The 17,591-nt window shown below is 39.9% G+C and overlaps 1 protein-coding gene across 1 annotated transcript in view; it reads right to left on the bottom strand.

Annotated features, from left to right (window-relative positions):
- Window positions 1-261: 261 nt before the first annotated feature.
- Window positions 262-17,591, bottom strand: part of LOC311587167 (uncharacterized protein) — a 68,199-nt gene continuing 50,869 nt past the window's right edge. The window contains exons 7-9 of the mRNA XM_084763665.1: window positions 3,599-3,725; window positions 3,152-3,212; window positions 262-1,779 (exon numbers count right to left, since the gene is read on the bottom strand). Coding sequence (XP_084619791.1) covers window positions 750-1,779; window positions 3,152-3,212; window positions 3,599-3,725 — 1,218 coding nt within the window. The 3' untranslated portion in view covers window positions 262-749. The remainder of the gene's footprint in view (window positions 1,780-3,151; window positions 3,213-3,598; window positions 3,726-17,591) is intronic.

Raw genomic sequence — 17,591 nt, 5'->3', positions numbered from 1 at the left:
TGCTTATTCATAGGGTTTCTTTACAGGATCTGTTCTTTTATGCATTTGACTGTGACAGGCAAATGTTGGTGACATGCAAAAGAAACATGTCCTCTTTGTTATCTGCTTCCATTTAGTCATAGAATGAAACTGAGTTCAAGTTCCCAGGCCCTAGTCATGCTGGAGACTTTATAACAGCTGACTGGCTTCTGTCTATCATCTTTTGTTCCCCAAAACATAATGACTGTTCCTACCCACAAAAGAACAAATGGGTATGATTGGCAAAATTGTACAACCTACATTCTGTATCAGTTGACATCAATCAACCACGTAAGGAAAGCCCCGAACCTTAAATCCTGATTGGTGAGAAAGTGTAGCTGTACCTTGGCACAGATATTTGTGGTTTTCGACCTTAAAAGCTCTGTAATATTCTGGCTCAGGGGTAGTGGCATGAAAGTGGGGAAGGGGGATGGGCAGTGGGATTGAGGTGTCACAGTTCAGCTTCCAAGTATTTTCTGTGGTCCTAAACGAGCAGTAGAAACTTGATTACAATAAATTCTGGTCATGTGCATTTATCTGGAGTTTGCATTGTGTTGGATCGCAACAAACCCACTACACAAAGGCTTTACCACATTGCTTACACTCCCAGAATTTCTCTCCACTATATTTTCAGGATGATGAGAACTACATTCGTAAGGTTTCTCTCCAGTAGTAATTCTTTCATGATGATGAAGACTTTAGAAATGTGAAAAAGATTCAACACATTAAATTTATGTACAGGGTTTCTCTCCGGGATGATTTCTTTCATGCCTTTGAAGATAACTGTGACATGCAAAGCCTTTACCACATTGGCTACATTCGAATGGTTTCTCTCCAGTGTGTGTTCTTTTATGTATTCGGAGATGACTGTTTCGTGCAAAGGCTTTACCACATTGGTTACATTCATAGGGCTTCTCTCCAGTATGAGTTCTTTTATGTATTTGAAGATGATTGTGATGTGCAAAGGCTTTACCACATTGATTACATTCATAGGGTTTCTCTCCAGTATGTGTCCTTTTATGATATAGGAGACTACCATGACTTGCAAAGGCTTTACCACATTGGTTGCATTCATAGGGTTTCTCTCCAGTATGCTTTCTTTTATGTATTTGGAGATTACTCGGTTGGGAAAAGGCTTTACCACATTGATTACATTCGTAAGGTTTCTCTCCAGTATGTGTTCGTTCATGGATTTGAAGAGTATTGTGAACTGCGAAGGCTTTACCACAGTGCTTACATTCATAAGGTTTCTCTCCAGTGTGTGTTCTTTTATGTCTTTGAAGATGACCATGGTGTGCAAAGGCCTTACCACATTGATTACATTCATACGGTTTCTCTCCTGTATGAATTCGCTCATGCTGTTGAAGAGCACTGTGACATGCAAAGGTTTTACCACACTGACTACATTCATTAGGTTTTTCTCCAGCAGTTGTTTTTTTATGTTTTCTATGACGACTGTGTTGTGAAAAGGCCTTATCACTTTGGTTGTTACATTTATAGGGATTCTCTGCAGTCTGTGTCCTTTTTTGAACTCGGAGACTACAGTGACATGGAAAGTCTTTACCACACTGGTCACATACATAGGGTTTTTCTTTAGTGTGTCTTCCTTTATGTCTTTGGAGCCCATGGAGACATGCAAAGGCTTCACCATATTGAATATCCTCATAGGGTTTTTCTCCAGGAGGATGACTCTGACACAGAACGGATTTATCACATTGAGTATGTTCAGGTGATTTCTCTCCACTATGACGTCTTTCATGCCTGAAAAAATAATTGGCACATGTGAGAGCTTTACAACATTGATTGCATTGATGAATGCTTTTATCTGTGTAATTAATTTTATAATTTGGCCTAATAGTAAAGAGGACTCAGATCTTAAAGTTTTATTGCGATATTAACATTCCTGGTTCCCCTTCATTATGGGTTCTTTTGTCTTTGAAGATACCTCTGATGGTAAGAGCATTCTTTACATGGCGCACATTTATAGGATCCTGTTTTTATATTAAATTTTTACATATTGTAAGAAAACTGAAAGAAACCAGATCTTTTCACCCTGATTGCATTTGTAAATTTGCCTATTGTATGAGTCATACTACATTTGGAGAGAAAACCAGGACAACCAGAAGAATATCCATATTTCTATTACTCATAGAGAATTTTTGTTTTTTTTTTTGGTTTTTGTTTTTGTTTGGTTTTGGTTTTCCTGAGACAGGGTTTCTCTGTGTAGCCTTGGCTGTCCTGGACTTGCTTTGTAGACCAGGCTGGCCTTGAACTCACAGCGATCCGCCTGCCTCTGCCTACCGAGTGCTGGGATTAAAGGGGTGCGCCACCACCGCCCGGCCTCATAAAGATTTTTTTGTAGTGTAAGTTTGTGGATGTTCCAAATAAAGTTGGAAAGCCAGTTACCTGTAAAATCGTATCACATTCAGAAAGTCTACACAGAGCGGGGACTACTACATATTTTCTAATTGTTCTGGAAGAAAGAGAAGTATGTGGCTTCTTTCACTCTCCCTATGCTCACATGGCTTGCATCCACTGTGACATATGCTACACCTATTAAAAGAATAATGAAAAATGAAAGGCTTCCACATTGCATTCATACTGTTTCAATTTTTGTTCCTCACACACGTGGTATAGAGATTAAGGTTAACAACAATTAACCTTAACAACAACATTCTTGACTCTCATAAACTAGCCATGTCAATAAACTTAGCAATGATTTTTATAAGTATATGTCCTGGACTCATTTTGTAGATCAGGCTGGCCTTGAACTCACAGTGATCCGCTTGCCTCTGCCTTTCCAGTGCTGGGATTAAAGGCGTGCACCACCACCCCTCACTCTACTTTCTTATTTGGAGGTTTTAGACATATATTTATCTATTCTGTTGTAACGGGGCTATGATTCGAATGGTGATATCCATTCAGGCATTGTTTCCTTGTCTTCTTTCTTAGAGAAATGCTTGGCAAAAACAAAGCCGATACCTGACACTGAGGTACATGGTTTTGTGAGAATTTAATAATCACCAATGCACTTAAAGCAGTGTTTTATTTACACTGTTGATTTTCTTTAAAACTTCCAGGACACATTAAAATTTCTTAGGCATATTTATATTAGCTTGCACATGAAAATTACCTTTCACGTCTTCTAGAACTTTGACAATGATCTTCAATATGTTGGTTCTCCCAATTATAGCCTAAAATATAGTACCAGAAAATATGTCATGTTATTAAAAATTATGCAAAATTCATGTTAGTATCTTCAGTGAACCTTACAATCATGCCTGAATTATTCACATCAGTCCTCCTCATTCTCAATAAAAATTACAGAAAAGCATCAATAACAAAGAAACAGTTGTCCCATTTATTTTTATTTTTATTTTTATTTTTTTTTTGTGTGTTTCGAGACAGGGTTTCTCTGTGTAGCCTTGGCTGTCCTGGACTCACTTTGTAGACCAGGCTGGCCTCAAACTCACAGTGATCCGCCTGCCTCTGCCTCTCGAGTGCTGGGATTAAAGGCGTGCGCCACCACGCCTGGCTGTCCCATTTTTTTTTTTAAGTAAAAGAAAATTCGCTTTCTTACCTATAGCATAGAGGTTCCTGCAGGTCTCCAGCATCACATCTTTGTAGAGACTCTTCTGGGAAGGATCCAGCAAAGCCCACTCTTCCCGAGTGAAGTTCACATGCACATCATCATAGGTCACTGGATCCTAAAATATCCCATATATGTGTAAAATAACAAGCTTGATACTGACAACACTGTAAAAGTATACTACATTGACATATAATTCAGGTGCTTTCTCCACTGACTTCCTGACTTGGAAGTTCTTTCGTATCACCAAGTCATTTTGGAAAGAAACTGAATAAATGAGATTCATCTTGTTATTTCTTTTTGAATAGAATATCGCTTTGCAAGAGAAATGCCAACTAAGAGTGAGAGAGAGGGAGAGAGAGAGAGGCAGAGAGATCAACAGTACTGATAACACATCAGAAAAATTGTATGGACGACTATTAACTACAAAAATGATGGACAAGATATGTGCATTTTCTCATGCCCTTAGTCCCAGCACTCAGGAGGCAGAAGTATGTGTACCTGCAGGTACATCCACGAGGCTGGTGGATGCCAGCCTGGCCTATGCGACAAGTTCCAGGAAAGCAAGTGGTACATACTAAGACCCTGACTCCCCAGCAAAAAATGAATCAATCAATCAAACAAACAAACAAACAAAAAAAAAGAGAAAAAGAACTCAAGAGTTTTTTACTGAAGTTTCTACAAAGAATTATACATTCCCTTCCTTTCTATATTCATCTTCCAGAAACCTGAAGTTCCCTAGTTTAAACTGTAACATTAATATGAGCTTAGGAAAAGAGAATCCATGTTTAAACAGTTACAAATGGACAGGTGAAAGTATTAGCCATATGAATGTTGATCATAATAAATAACATAGGACAGGAGAGATAGTTCACCTAAGAAGATCTCTTAGTGATTTTGCAAATAATGGGGCCAATTCCCAGTATTTATATTGGGGCTCATAACTATCTATTAAATCAACTTTAGCAATGTAAATGTTTATAAATAAGCAAAATAGGGCGGAAGAGGTGTTTCAGCAGTGAAGAGTTCTTGCTGGTCTCACAAATAATTGGGCTCAATTGACAGAGCTTACACGGGGGCTCACAGCTATGCATAATTTCATGTTCAAGAGCTCTGAGACCGTCTTCTGAAGACTGTGAAGACCAGGTACGCATGATGCACATATTCATACATACAGGCAAAATACTTATATTTGTTCAAAAATATTCAAAACCAACACAACAGATAGGAAGCATGTCACACACTGTCAGTGTAATGACTCAGATGGCTCAGGCACTGTTAGTGTCATGAATACATGCCATCCTGAGAAATAGAACAGACTCTCTGCCAAATTTCAAAATTCAAGGTGTAGACGAAGGTCCGCACAACAACAACAACAACAACAACAACAACAACAACAACAACAAAAGAACCAACATCTCTCCATAGGGCCGGATGTGGTGGCGCACGCCTTTAATCCCAGCACTTGGGAGGCAGAGGCAGGTGGATTGCTGTGAGTTCGAGGCCAACCTGGTCTACTAGGTGAGTCTAGGACAGCCAAGGCTACACAGAGAGACCCTGTCTCGGAAAAAAAAAAAAAAAAAGAAGGTCCGCACAACAGCATGTGATTGAATGTACAAAAACCTATATTCTGATCCCATCAGGTAATGATATAAAAATAAAACAAATAAAGCATGTTGGCCCACATCTAATCCCAGCCAGAGTCTGGAGCCAGAGTCACTGAATCGCTAAATCCAAGGCCTGCCTGGTCTATACACCTACTTTCAGGGTAGCCTGGGCTACACAGCGAAACTTTGTCTTCAAAATCAAAAATAAAAATAACAAAACAATAAGTATAAAAATATCAGGCTAGCCTAATAGCTTAGTGTTGAATGGCAGTTGCTTCTACTGTATCTTAGGCAATGTAGGGATGGATTGTAGACTAGTGAGGGCATGACAGCACACAAAGGAAGAGCAGGAAATGGAGTGTGTCTATAGACACTCAAATCCCATCCCCAAAATACCTCTTGAAAGATTCCTACTACAAAAGCTACCATAAGCTCCCCGAAAAGTAGAGGAAAGTGTTCAAAGACATCATGCTATTTGGGAGCACTTTGATTCAACCAAATATATTCTGACAATGGTCACTAGAGGTTCAGGGTCATCCCATGATGAAAGTGCAATTCGTCTAACTCCAATGATCCTAATGGTGGTAACAGCCCCTACACTGGTCAGATGTCCAAACTCTCTTCTGACGTTCAGGAGAATCTCCTGAATGCCACAACTTGTAAAATAAAAAAAAGCAAGTTATATTTTTCCAAATACAATGGCACAGAATCTCCCTTCCCAGTCCAACAGAGAGAAATGCGTACGCAGTGAAGGAAGATTGGACCACGGGAGCAAAACCAGTAGGACAAACAAGAAGTCCTGTAGCTCTGTCTCAGACACGTGGGGCTTCAGTTTGACAGGTGTTAGATGGTCCCATGCCTGCAACTTCTCATACAACTCTCAGCTTGGTTACCTCTACTGTGCATAAGCATCTCTCCATGGCAGGTTTCTCAAAGCTTAGGGAATCTCAGCATCTTGTGGTCTCAAAGTGCAGCTTAGGCTTCATTCTCACAGCCTCATGCAATGAACTCTCACAGTATCCTCACTGGGACTCTGACTCTGCACTACATACATGGATGAAATAGTTCTGAACTAAAACCACAAAGGAAAAAAAAAAATCTATGACCTTAAGCTTGGCATCTTTCTTGTTTCCAGACCCCAGCACAATATGGGAGATCCTGTCAAGTTTGGCTTCTAAATGGGATGGACCCTGCCACACTTGGATGACTGGTGCATCAAGTTTTATATGAAGTTCCTTCCTGGGACTAGGAATCACTTTGCCTACTCCTTCCAATAAGTGAAAGTTTAGAAGGAGAGAATGTTGCAGGAGCCTTCTGTTTAATGGTGATAATCTTGAAAACTCCCACCTCTGTTTCACCATTTGACTGCCATTGGAAATTACCTTGTGCTGTTTGTCTCTATAAACCAGAGATTTTGCATTTATTTCTGCCCTAATGGGTGCTTTTTCTCAAAGTAGTTGTGAATGAGTCCCTAGTAATAACTATCCGAGTGTTACAATATTCCATCTATGAAATCAGTCCATTGATTTTTAATTCTTCCTTACTCAATTCCTCAGAACATGGCAGAGGAAGAATGATTTGGCCTCAGCCAGTGGCACACACCTTTAGTCCCAGCACTCGGGAGGCAGAGGCAGGCGGATTGCTGTGAGTTCAAAGCCAGCCTGGTCTACAAAGGGAGTCCAGGACAGCCAAGGCTACACAGAGAAACTCTGTCTCGAAAAACAAAAACAAACAAAACAAAACAAAACAAAAAGAATGATTTGGTGTCAAAATATCACATAAATGACTTCTGTTGAATTTTTCATGGAGTCTACTTTCCCCTGAAATCCTCAACTTCCTCTGTCTGCATTACTCTCAACACTCCAATCTTTCAGGTCCTAAAAAAAAAAAAAAGCCCATTAAGGTCTTGTTTAGCTTCCTCTGCTTTTGACCATCTCACGTCATCATGTTTTCCACATTTCTCCCCAAAGAGAACATAGCCAGGTTGAGTCCAGCCACAAAATCACTTTTTCACACCACTTCTTATTCTAACTCGCTGCTGCTCTGCTGCTGTGATGGAATCCTCTAACCAAAAGCATCCCAGGCAACGAACAGGGTTTTTTTTGTTTTTGTTTTTGTTTGATTGATTGATTGGTTGTTGGTTTTGATGGTTCTCTCAGATCACAGTCCATCATTTTGGAAGCTTAGAAGAGAAACCCAAGTTAGAAAATGAAGGCAAGAACCACAGACAAACACGGTTTTGTGGTTTGCACTCTGGCTTCCTGACTGTCTCAGGCTCAGCAAGCTCTCCTATCCAGCCCACGCCCGTTTGCTTAGGGATATTGCCACCATAAATAGAAGAGCCTTCCCACGTCAATCACGAATCAATATACTCTCTCCTGACCATAACAACCAGCCATTCTGTTGGGGTCACTTCCTCATTGGAGGCTTCCTCACATGACTGTAGGCTCTAAAATGTTGAGAACTGAAGCTAACTAAGACACAAACACAATAATATATGACAAAGTATTAAAACCACAAACTAATGTGTTAACTATATCAATTACTTAAGTATCAGAAACACAAACATTGATGATTGGAGGAAGTGAAAGATGCAGACTTGCCAAGAAAAGAAGTGAGGCCAGTCTTTAGGATCAAAAAGAGAAAACTAAAACCATTTCTCCACAGTGGTGGTTCACGCCTTTAATCCCAGCACTCGGGAGGCAGAGGCAGGCCGATCGCTGTGAGTTTGAGGCCAGCCTGGTCTACAAAGTGAGTCCAGGACAGCCAAGGCTAAAACAGAGAGACCCTGTCTCAAAAAACCAAAAAAAAACCAAAAAAAAAAAAAAAAAAAGAAAGTCCCCCAAAGTAACAAAAACTCAAGAAACACAAAACATAATATATTCAAATTTCAGAAGACAAAGATTGCTGAAGGTCTATCATTTCCCAGAGAAACAACAATATAATTAGATTATAAATAATAAAATAATATAGCATAGAATGCACCACTGACAAAAAACAAACACAAGACAAATCTGTGCATATAACAGTCCTTAAACTGGAACTACAGGATTATAGTCAAAGTCAAAACTCAAAGAAATCGCTGGCCAGCGCTCCTTCTGTTCGCTCTGGTTCTCTCCTTTGCCAATAATATAAAATGGAACAGAGGTGGAGGGCAATTCCAATCAGAGAGATTTGGTTAAAGCATACAAATGTTCCAATGTTAGAGAAAATAATTGTGATTATTAAAAGTATCTCATTCTAAAAAAAAAAAAAAGAAAAGTATCTCATTCTGTGTTATGATAGAGACAAGGATGTCTGTTAGGATCAATTAGAAACCATTTTGTTACCTATGATTGATGATTGTATAGAAATCTCCAGCAGTGTTAGGAAATACAAATTCTTACAGACCAAATGCAAGAAAATAGATCTGTAAAGAAACAGTGTGTGATTTCTATTATGCACCCAAACAGTTTGTTCTGCACTAGTTGTTTTAAAAGTCATGAGCAAACAAGTCTATCCTACTTTTTACCTGTGTATTTGAGAATGTGAGAGAGAGAATGTCTTCCATGTGTCCACCGATGACACATCAGAGAAGAGAATGTCCCAGCCCCTGGATGTAGAATATACCAGGTGGTTATGAGCCCCCCAACTTGAGCTGGGTGTTGAGATCTGAATTCAGGTCAACCCCAAGGAGAATACTTGCTAACTAACCCGTACAGCCCATTTAGTACTTTTCCCCCAATAAACAAAAAGTCTTTCACAGATTAATGTTAACAAAAGCCTACATAAATATAGAAGTCAGTAAATGACCCCTAAAGACGTGATGCCTCAGTATTAAGACATTGGGTATGTGACCACACAGGACGCCTCTCGACCTTCCCCACTCTCTGTTTCCTGAGACCCAATACTCAACTCGCCCAGAGTGCTTCCTCGCCCCCGCCTATGCCTCCTATAGGTACCACAGACCATCCCTATCTGCCCTTCTCTTCCTGCCGCATCTCTGTGCCTGAGCCCCCACCTCTGGAAGGACACCCCATGCTCAGCCACAGGCCATGACTGCCAGAAGACTAGGTGGTCTGTCCAAAGACCTACCTACCCTATCATCTGTTACCTCAGACCCAGTTCTCACACTTGCCTTAGAACTGGAACAGAACAGCCGGGGAAGCTTCCTCTTCTCTTTCCCGTGCCTCTTGTAGATATCACAGACCCCTCAAGCTGCCCTTCCTTTCTTTCCAGCTTCATCTCTGTGTCACAGCCCCAACTTGGGCAGACACCCCTACCAGAATACCAAGTAGACTGTCCACAGATCTACGACACTGTCTCTTACCCAATATCAAATTTTCACATTTGCCCAACACTGGACTAGAACACCAGAGGCAGCTTCAGCTCTCCCCTGTCTACTCCTCCTGTGGACTTTTAAGATCATCCTTCTCTGGCTCCCTTTTACCTCAGCTACCAACACCAGCGAGCACTCCTCCTTGACCACGCCCACCAAGAAGGTGAGTAAAAGAGGCAATACCCAGCAAACCCACTCTTAGAAAACTCAGAGAGCAAACAGAAACCCAGGAACAAAACTCCCACCCAAGCAAGACAAAGGCAGAAATCAGCACCTAGAGCTACAATCACCAAAACATAGATGCCTAGATACCAGCATAGGAGCGTAATCAAAAACAGCCAGGGAAATTTGTTACCCACAGAGCCAAGTTATCCTAACACACAGGTTCTGAATAGTCCAACATAGCTGATAGCACAAACAAAAGACTTAAAAACTATATGAAGATGACTGATGTGCTTAAGAGGTGAAATGTATAAATTGCTTTAAAAAAAAAAAGGTTGAGGAAAATACTATTAAATAATTGGAGAAAATCAATAAATCCTTAACTAAAGGCAAGAAAAAAAAAACAGTTGAAGAGAACACACAAACCTGTTCATCACCTATACATGGAAAGAGAAGCAATAAAGAAGGCAAAAACACAGAGAATCCTGGAAATGTAAATTTTAGGACTGCAAAGAGGAACTACAGAGGAACGTTTCACCCACAGAATAGAGATGGAAGAGAGAATCTCAGGCACTGAAAACATAACACAAGAAATGAATACATTGGTCAAAGAAAATGTTAAACCTAAAAACTCCTCACAGGAACATCCAGGAAACCTGGAACAGAAAAAAACAAAACATAAAATAATAGGAATAGAAGGAGAAAAATACCGTATCTAAGTCCCAGAAAATAATTTCAACAAAAATCTTATTTTTATTTCTAACCTAAAGAAGATGCCTATCAAGGTATGAGAAGCACACAAAATATCAAATAGATTGAACCAGAAAAGAGAGACCTCTTTCCACATAATAATCAAAACTCTAAACATACAGAACAAAGAAAGAATATGAAAGCTCCAGTGGAAACCAAACCAAACCAAACAACAACAAACAAACAAGTAACATATAAAGACAGACTGATTAGAATTACACCTGTATTCTCAATGCAGACTCTGAAAGCTAGAAAGCATTGGACACATGTGCCTCAGACCCTAAGAAACTGCAGAGGCCATACCCAGAAAATTTTCAATCACCAAATGGATAAAATAAAACATTCCTCAATGAAATCAAATTTACACAATATCTATCTACAAATACAGCCCTACACAAGATGTTAGAAGGAAAAACCCAGCCCAAGGAGCTTAACTACACACATAAAAGCACAGGAAATAAACAACCTCACATTACCAACAAAATAATAAAAAAAAAAAAAGGACACACACACACACCAACAACAACAGCAACAACACAATACCAGGAATTGTCAATCACTGTCCACTGATATCTCTTAACATCAATAACCTCAATTCATCAATAAAAAGACACAGGCTATAGAACAGCTGCTGAAAGAGAATCCATTCTCCTACTCCACGGAAGAAATACAGCTCCACGTCAAGAATAGACAATGCCTCATGGTAAATGGTGGGACAAAGATAGTCTAAGCAAATAGAACTGAAAACAAAGCTTGTGTAGCCGTTTTAATATCTAACAAAATAGACTTCAAAAAATTAATCAAAAGTGGTGGGGAAGGACACTACATATTCATTTTTTAAAAGTCCACAAAGATCACATCTCAGCTCCACCATAAGAGCTTATGCTGTTGTAAAAGAAACACTTCTGCCGTTTCTGAAAAAGAAACACATTGGTCCTCACACAGTGGGTAGGGTGGAAGACTTCAATATCTCACTCTAACAAAGGAGACGTCCTCCAAACAAAGGATGAACAGAAAAATCTCCAGCTAACAAGAAAAAGCAAATAAAATCCTATTCACAAAACATTACACACACACACACACACACACACACACACACACACACACACACACACATATATATCCTATTCTCAGCAACTCATGGAACTTTCACCAAAATTGATGACATACATGAACATAGTGCCAGTGACAACAAATACAAATCAATTGAAACAACCCCATGCATCCTGTAAGACCTCTCTATGGATTAAAGTTGCACATCACCAACAAGAGAAACAACCAAAAGGTTAAAAACATAAGGAAACTGAACAACACTCTACTGAACAGAAAACTGTACAAGACAGAAATAAAGAAAGAAATTAAAGATTTTATAAATTCAGTGAAAAAGAATACCCAAATAACCAAATTTATGGACACAATGAGGCAGTAATAAGAGGACCGTTGACAGAACTAAGTGCATACATATTTTTTAAATGGAGATATATTTTACTAGCAACTTAACACATCAGAAAGCTCTAAAGAAAAAAAAAAAGTAAGCCTAGAAGGAGTACTTGGCAATATTAGAGAAATAATTTAAATAGATCCCTAAACAAGCCTGGCTGATGCTAGGACAGAAGGTTGCTCTCTGGAAAGAGATAGCAGCATCCCATTGAGGAGGAAAACTTCCACACAGATCACTGAATAAAGAGAGGTCAAGCAGGTACAGGCTTGGAGACTTTGCCCCTTGTTCAAGTTTGTTTGGGGTGAGCAGGTACTCTATAGGCTATAGAAAGAGAAACCTGGACACCAACCCAGCTAAAAAAAACCTTTTAACTAAAATCTGTCTTGCCTGCAAGATGTGCAGGGGCAGCATGGTGGCACCACACTTGTTTGAGTGGCCAAACGATGTTTGGTGTAACTAGAGGCCCATGGCATGTGAGGGAAGCCATGCCTTACACTTCCTGGATGCCCAGGAATCTCCAAGAGACTTAAATGGCAGGCACCTGAGTGCATGGGTCTGCACCGGGTCCTCTGATGACGTGATATGGCTGTCGGCTTGCTGTGTTTGTGTGACTCCTAAGAGCGAGAACAGACGCAGCTCGGATTCTCTCATCTGGAGAGGAAACAGAGAAGGTGGACAAGATCTGACAAAGGGGGTGGTGGGGGGGGAGGCTGGAATTAGGAGTTGAGCAGAATATATTGTATGAGAGAAAAAAATCTATTTCAATTGAAAAACATTAATTCGATGTTTTCTAATTGAAAATGCAGAGAAGTGAAGCAATAAAGAACACAGAGAAGCCAGCTGGGCATGGTGGCGCACGCCTTTAATCCCAGCACTCGGGAGGTAGAGGCAAGCGGATTGATGTGAGTTCGAGGCCAGCCTGGTCTACAAAGCGAGTCCAGGACAGTAAGGCTACACAGAGAGACCCTGTCTCCAAAAACAAAAAAACAAAAACAAAAACAAACAACAACAAAAAACCAGAGAAGCCAAATACAGAGACGAGGAGAGCATGATTTGACACATAAGGTCCTAGTTCTTTGTGTGTAGAGAGAGAGCATCATACAGGAGCTCATGACAATCCATGTGGCGCCTTGTCTAGATCTGCGAAATCAGAAGCTTTACAATATGAAATGTACTTCACAGAGGAACCAAACACAGGTCATTTTCCCATGTTAGCTCTCACTACTTTGGACTGTGGAATTCTTTCTGCAATTCCTGCTCATTTCATTCCAAAGGAGTGCTCTTCATTTTCTTGAAGGAAAACTGTTTGAATAACTATTCAAATAATAGAAATACATACGTATTGTTATACAGGATTGCGACATTAATTGCAAAATATATTAAACATAACAAAATGACATATAAAAATGTTAAAGGTTTAAACAAATCCTCCAAAGAAAAATGAAAGTGTTATCACATAAGGGAGTTAACGGATCAGAAGATGAGAAGAAAACAAAGCGCAGGCTCACTTATCTAAGACTATTATTATTTTTATCAACTACAATTTATTTTCTTTTTAAAAATATTTTATTTAATTTTAATTTATGTCTGATTGTGTGGGAGTGTCAGATCTTGGAGTTACAGACAGTTGTGAGCTGCCATGTGGGTGCTGGGAATTGAACCCGGGTCCTTTGGAAGAGCAGGCAGTGCTCTTCACCACTGAGCCATCTCTCCAGCCCTTATTTTCGTTATTTAAACTCAAACAGAACATGTCAGTCTGTTTCATAACCCCGTTTTTACTTTTTCATGCAGTATGGCTCATTCACAGAAAGCTCTCTTATCTTCCCATCCAAATAAACTGATGTGCTGTATTTTTATTGTACACTATAATAGCACATTTGCTTGTTGTAACAACATGGCTTTGTATTTGATTGCTAACTATTTTGTTCCCGGGGCGCGCTTGCTCGCATGATCTCTCTCTCTCTCTCTCTCTCTCTCTCTCTCTCTCTCTCTCTCTCTCTCTCTCTCTCTCTCTCTCCTCCCTCCCCCTCTCCCCCTCCCTCCCCTCCCCCTTCCTCTCTCTGCCCACACTCACATACCCAAAACTGATGTTTGTAACCTTGCCTAAAAAATATTCCTCATTGGCTGATTAAAAGGCCTAATCTGGGCAGGGCAGGGTAGACGAGAGATGCAGAGTTCACGAGTTTTGGGGAGAGAAGGATCATGGGGAGAGAAAATTACTGTAGCGTGGAGAGAAACACGAGAACACATCGGCACGGACGCAGGACAGCAGCCCAGATGAAGAGCATCAGCAAGCATTTCCGGATGATGGACCGGAAGCAGCCTAGACAGGAATGATTAAAGCCGATGGCTTGGGATCGAGGCTGCACGATAAAGGTAGTTTGGAGGATTAATCTGCTCAGCCCCAGGAAAAATGAGGCCATTCTAAAATACAACAGGTGTCTGTATCTCTATTGAATATGATGTGGGTTGGATAACACGGCTGTAATACGTACAGGCTTTAATGATAAACATGACCACAACGTAATGGCACCCTACACAAACACTTTTAGAACCGAAGCTTAAAACCAAGAACTTCCCGGTCAAAACCAGTCTGCTACCTGTGTCTCTATGTGAGCCCCTGAGGGGAAGCCCACAGGTGAAAGATCGTACAGTGTGCAGGCAAGAGATGGAGTGCCCTAACCAGAACAAAACTGTCTAACGAAACGCAGCTGCCATGCCTCTGTCTGATTCCACCCAACATCAGCCCAGGAGACAAAAGCTGCTTTTAAGGAGGGGAGAAGGGGCTGTGGGCAGGGAACAGGGCTTGGAGACTGGAGAACAGGGCATAGGACGCGAGGCAGTTACTCAGCAAAGGTAGGGTTTGCCCCAAACCTTGTGCAGCCGCAGGAATACTAACTTGGCTTCCATGGACTAAGGCGTTTTTCACAGATTCCCAGAGCAGTGGGTCAGACAGTCATTGTCCTTTTAAAACAAGGGGGACAATAACAGCAGTGAAAAGTTCAGCCTACACACATCCGCACTCAGGACAAGCAGCTATGGCAGGACCACAAAGACAGGAAACCACTCTGCATTCCTCCCTCAACTGAAAATTATTGATATATAACAACATGAATAATTAATTTATGCTCTGAGCAGGCTACTGGTTTCCTAAGTGTGGAGCTTCATAGGAACTGTAAGGTAATTTAATCAGTGTCAAATAAATAAATAAATAAAACAAAACAATTAAATGCTCAGAACAGTGTAAAGTTCACAGGAACTGATAGGAACTCTAACTAACACAAAATAATTAATTAATGCATTTAATTGCAACTTGGGGAAGAGGCAGAGCCAGAATTACATATTTTTTTAAAGATTTATTTATTATTATGTATACAGTGCTCTGCCTGCACATACACCTGCAGGCCAGAAGAGGGCATCACACTATAGATGGTTGTGAGCCACCATGTGGTTGCTGAGAATTGAACTCAGGACCTCTGGAAGAGCAGTCAGTGCTCTTAACCTCTGAGCCATCTCTCCAGCCCCAGAACTACATATAATAACCATGCCTCCATTAAAAAAAATATATATATATAGCTCTATAAAATGGAATATTTAGACTCTTTTGTTTTGTTTTTTCTTTCTTTTGTTTTTCGAGACAGGGTTTCTCTGTGTAGCCTTGGCTGTCCTAGACTCACTTTGTAGACCAAGCTGGCCTCAAACTCACAGCGATCCACCTGCCTCTGCCTCGTAAGTGCTGGGCTAAAAGGCATGCCCTACCACGCTTCAGCCTGGAATATTTAGACTCTTACAATCTTTAACTAAATTCATACCTTGATCCTGATACTTGGGAGACAACAAAATACTAAAAGTTCCTTGTGAGTTAGAGGACAGCATAATCAACAAAACCAATCCAAAGCAGCCAAGGCTGTACAGGAAAATCTTATCTCAATGGAATTTATAATTATATCTCTATAAAAGAATATACTTAAACTCTATACAATCATATTCTAACTTATCAACATGAAAATGTTTCTATATTCAATAATGATTTTACTCATCCCCTTTGGGGGCAATCAAATGATAGCAGGCCTAAAAAACTGGACTGCTGAATTAAATCATCCTATACTCAGGATAACTTCAAACTGGAGGACCAATATTATGTTGAAAGAGGAGCAGCCATATATTTCTGTTAACCGGGTGTGTGTGTGTGTGTGAGAGGCAGAGCTTTGTACCGTATCCAAAGTTATAAAGATCAGATTTGACAGAGGACGATCCCATGAAGATTTTGGCCATGGACAAGAAAAAAAAAAATCAATCAAGAAGACCAAACAGGAAAGGTAAGTTGCTGATCCCTCCACATGGGTAGAGCTCTTCAACTAACTGGGACATATAAATGTCTCCAGCCAAAACACTTCAAAAAAAAAAAGAAAAAAAGATCCTTGGCTACAAAATCCTCAGGATTTATCATGCCTTTCTTTTAAATGACATAGATAAAATTGGTGTTACAGCTTGGTATACAATCCAAACTGACTTAAAGAAAGACAGGTGTCTTCTTCTGCTGATCCAAAGAGCAGGAAGAACATCTTTAATCGATCTATGCATCCTGCACGTCTCCTACATTATAATTTTAGGACAGATAATGCCTGTGAAGAATGCGTTTTTAGAGCAAAAGAACCGGCTATCAATGCTGCTGGCTCATACGCTGACACAGCTTATTCCAACATCCTGCGGGCTCCAGACACAGCTGCTTCAGCTGTTTCTTCAAATCCCGCTCCCAGGAGAGCTACAAAGAAAGCTGCTGCTCTCAACTAGAGCAGCACTTCCACTGTTCCAAACAGGACTTCTGGTAAGCCTCAAGTTTCTCAACCTTTAGAGACTGGATCACAAATGTTACTGCTAGCTTGCTTAACCATTATTTCCTATTTTATTTGGGAAGCCCAAAAAGGTATAATGTTACTGCTAGCTTGCTTAACCATTATTTCCTATTTTATTTGGCACACTCAAAAAGGTACAGTGTTACTGCTAGCTTGCTTAACCATTATTTCCTATTTTATTTGGGACGCCCCAAAAAGGTATCCTAAGCACCCAAATCAGCAAGAAACAACCTTGAGAAGAACAATACACTATTTCCCTTAAGGTGGGGAGGTAAATTGTGGTTGTGCTAATGGACTATACACGTTTGTCGTCATTTAAGAAAATTATTAATGGTCCTATCCAGAGGGGAAAAAACAAGGTATAAAAACATAGGGCTATCTTGTCCTTCTTTTTTCTATTTTTCTTCCTTAGGTAATAAGTAAAGGGTTGAAAAGAAAGAAGGTGAATACAGAAATACCTTATAGGAATAATAAGCCAAAAGATAGATTATTGTATCTAGTCTTTAACTTAGAGATACTGTTATATATAAGTAAGTTTATTTTGGTACACTGGTATAAATTTTGGTAAATTGATACAAATTCAAGGCTACTTTGTTACACACACACACACACACACACACACACACACACACACATTTCTACTCTGGCATGAGGTATTGTGCCCATACAATTCATTTATAATACAAGGTTTGCTTCTAGAACCTTTAACCGTGCTATTACAAACTGTTTTGAATAATTAAATAACACAAGTTAATCATTAGTTGATCAACTTGAGATCATATCAGATACTAGTCAAATTTATCATAGGAATATACATCTTAGGTGTAACAGATATATATGATTCCATGGA

This window comes from Acomys minous, assembly GCF_964271855.1.
Source record: "Acomys minous genome assembly, chromosome: 16".
NCBI lineage: Eukaryota > Metazoa > Chordata > Mammalia > Rodentia > Muridae > Acomys > Acomys minous.
Note: the sequence above shows the minus strand (reverse complement) of the source record. Positions and strands in the feature narration are given on the sequence as shown.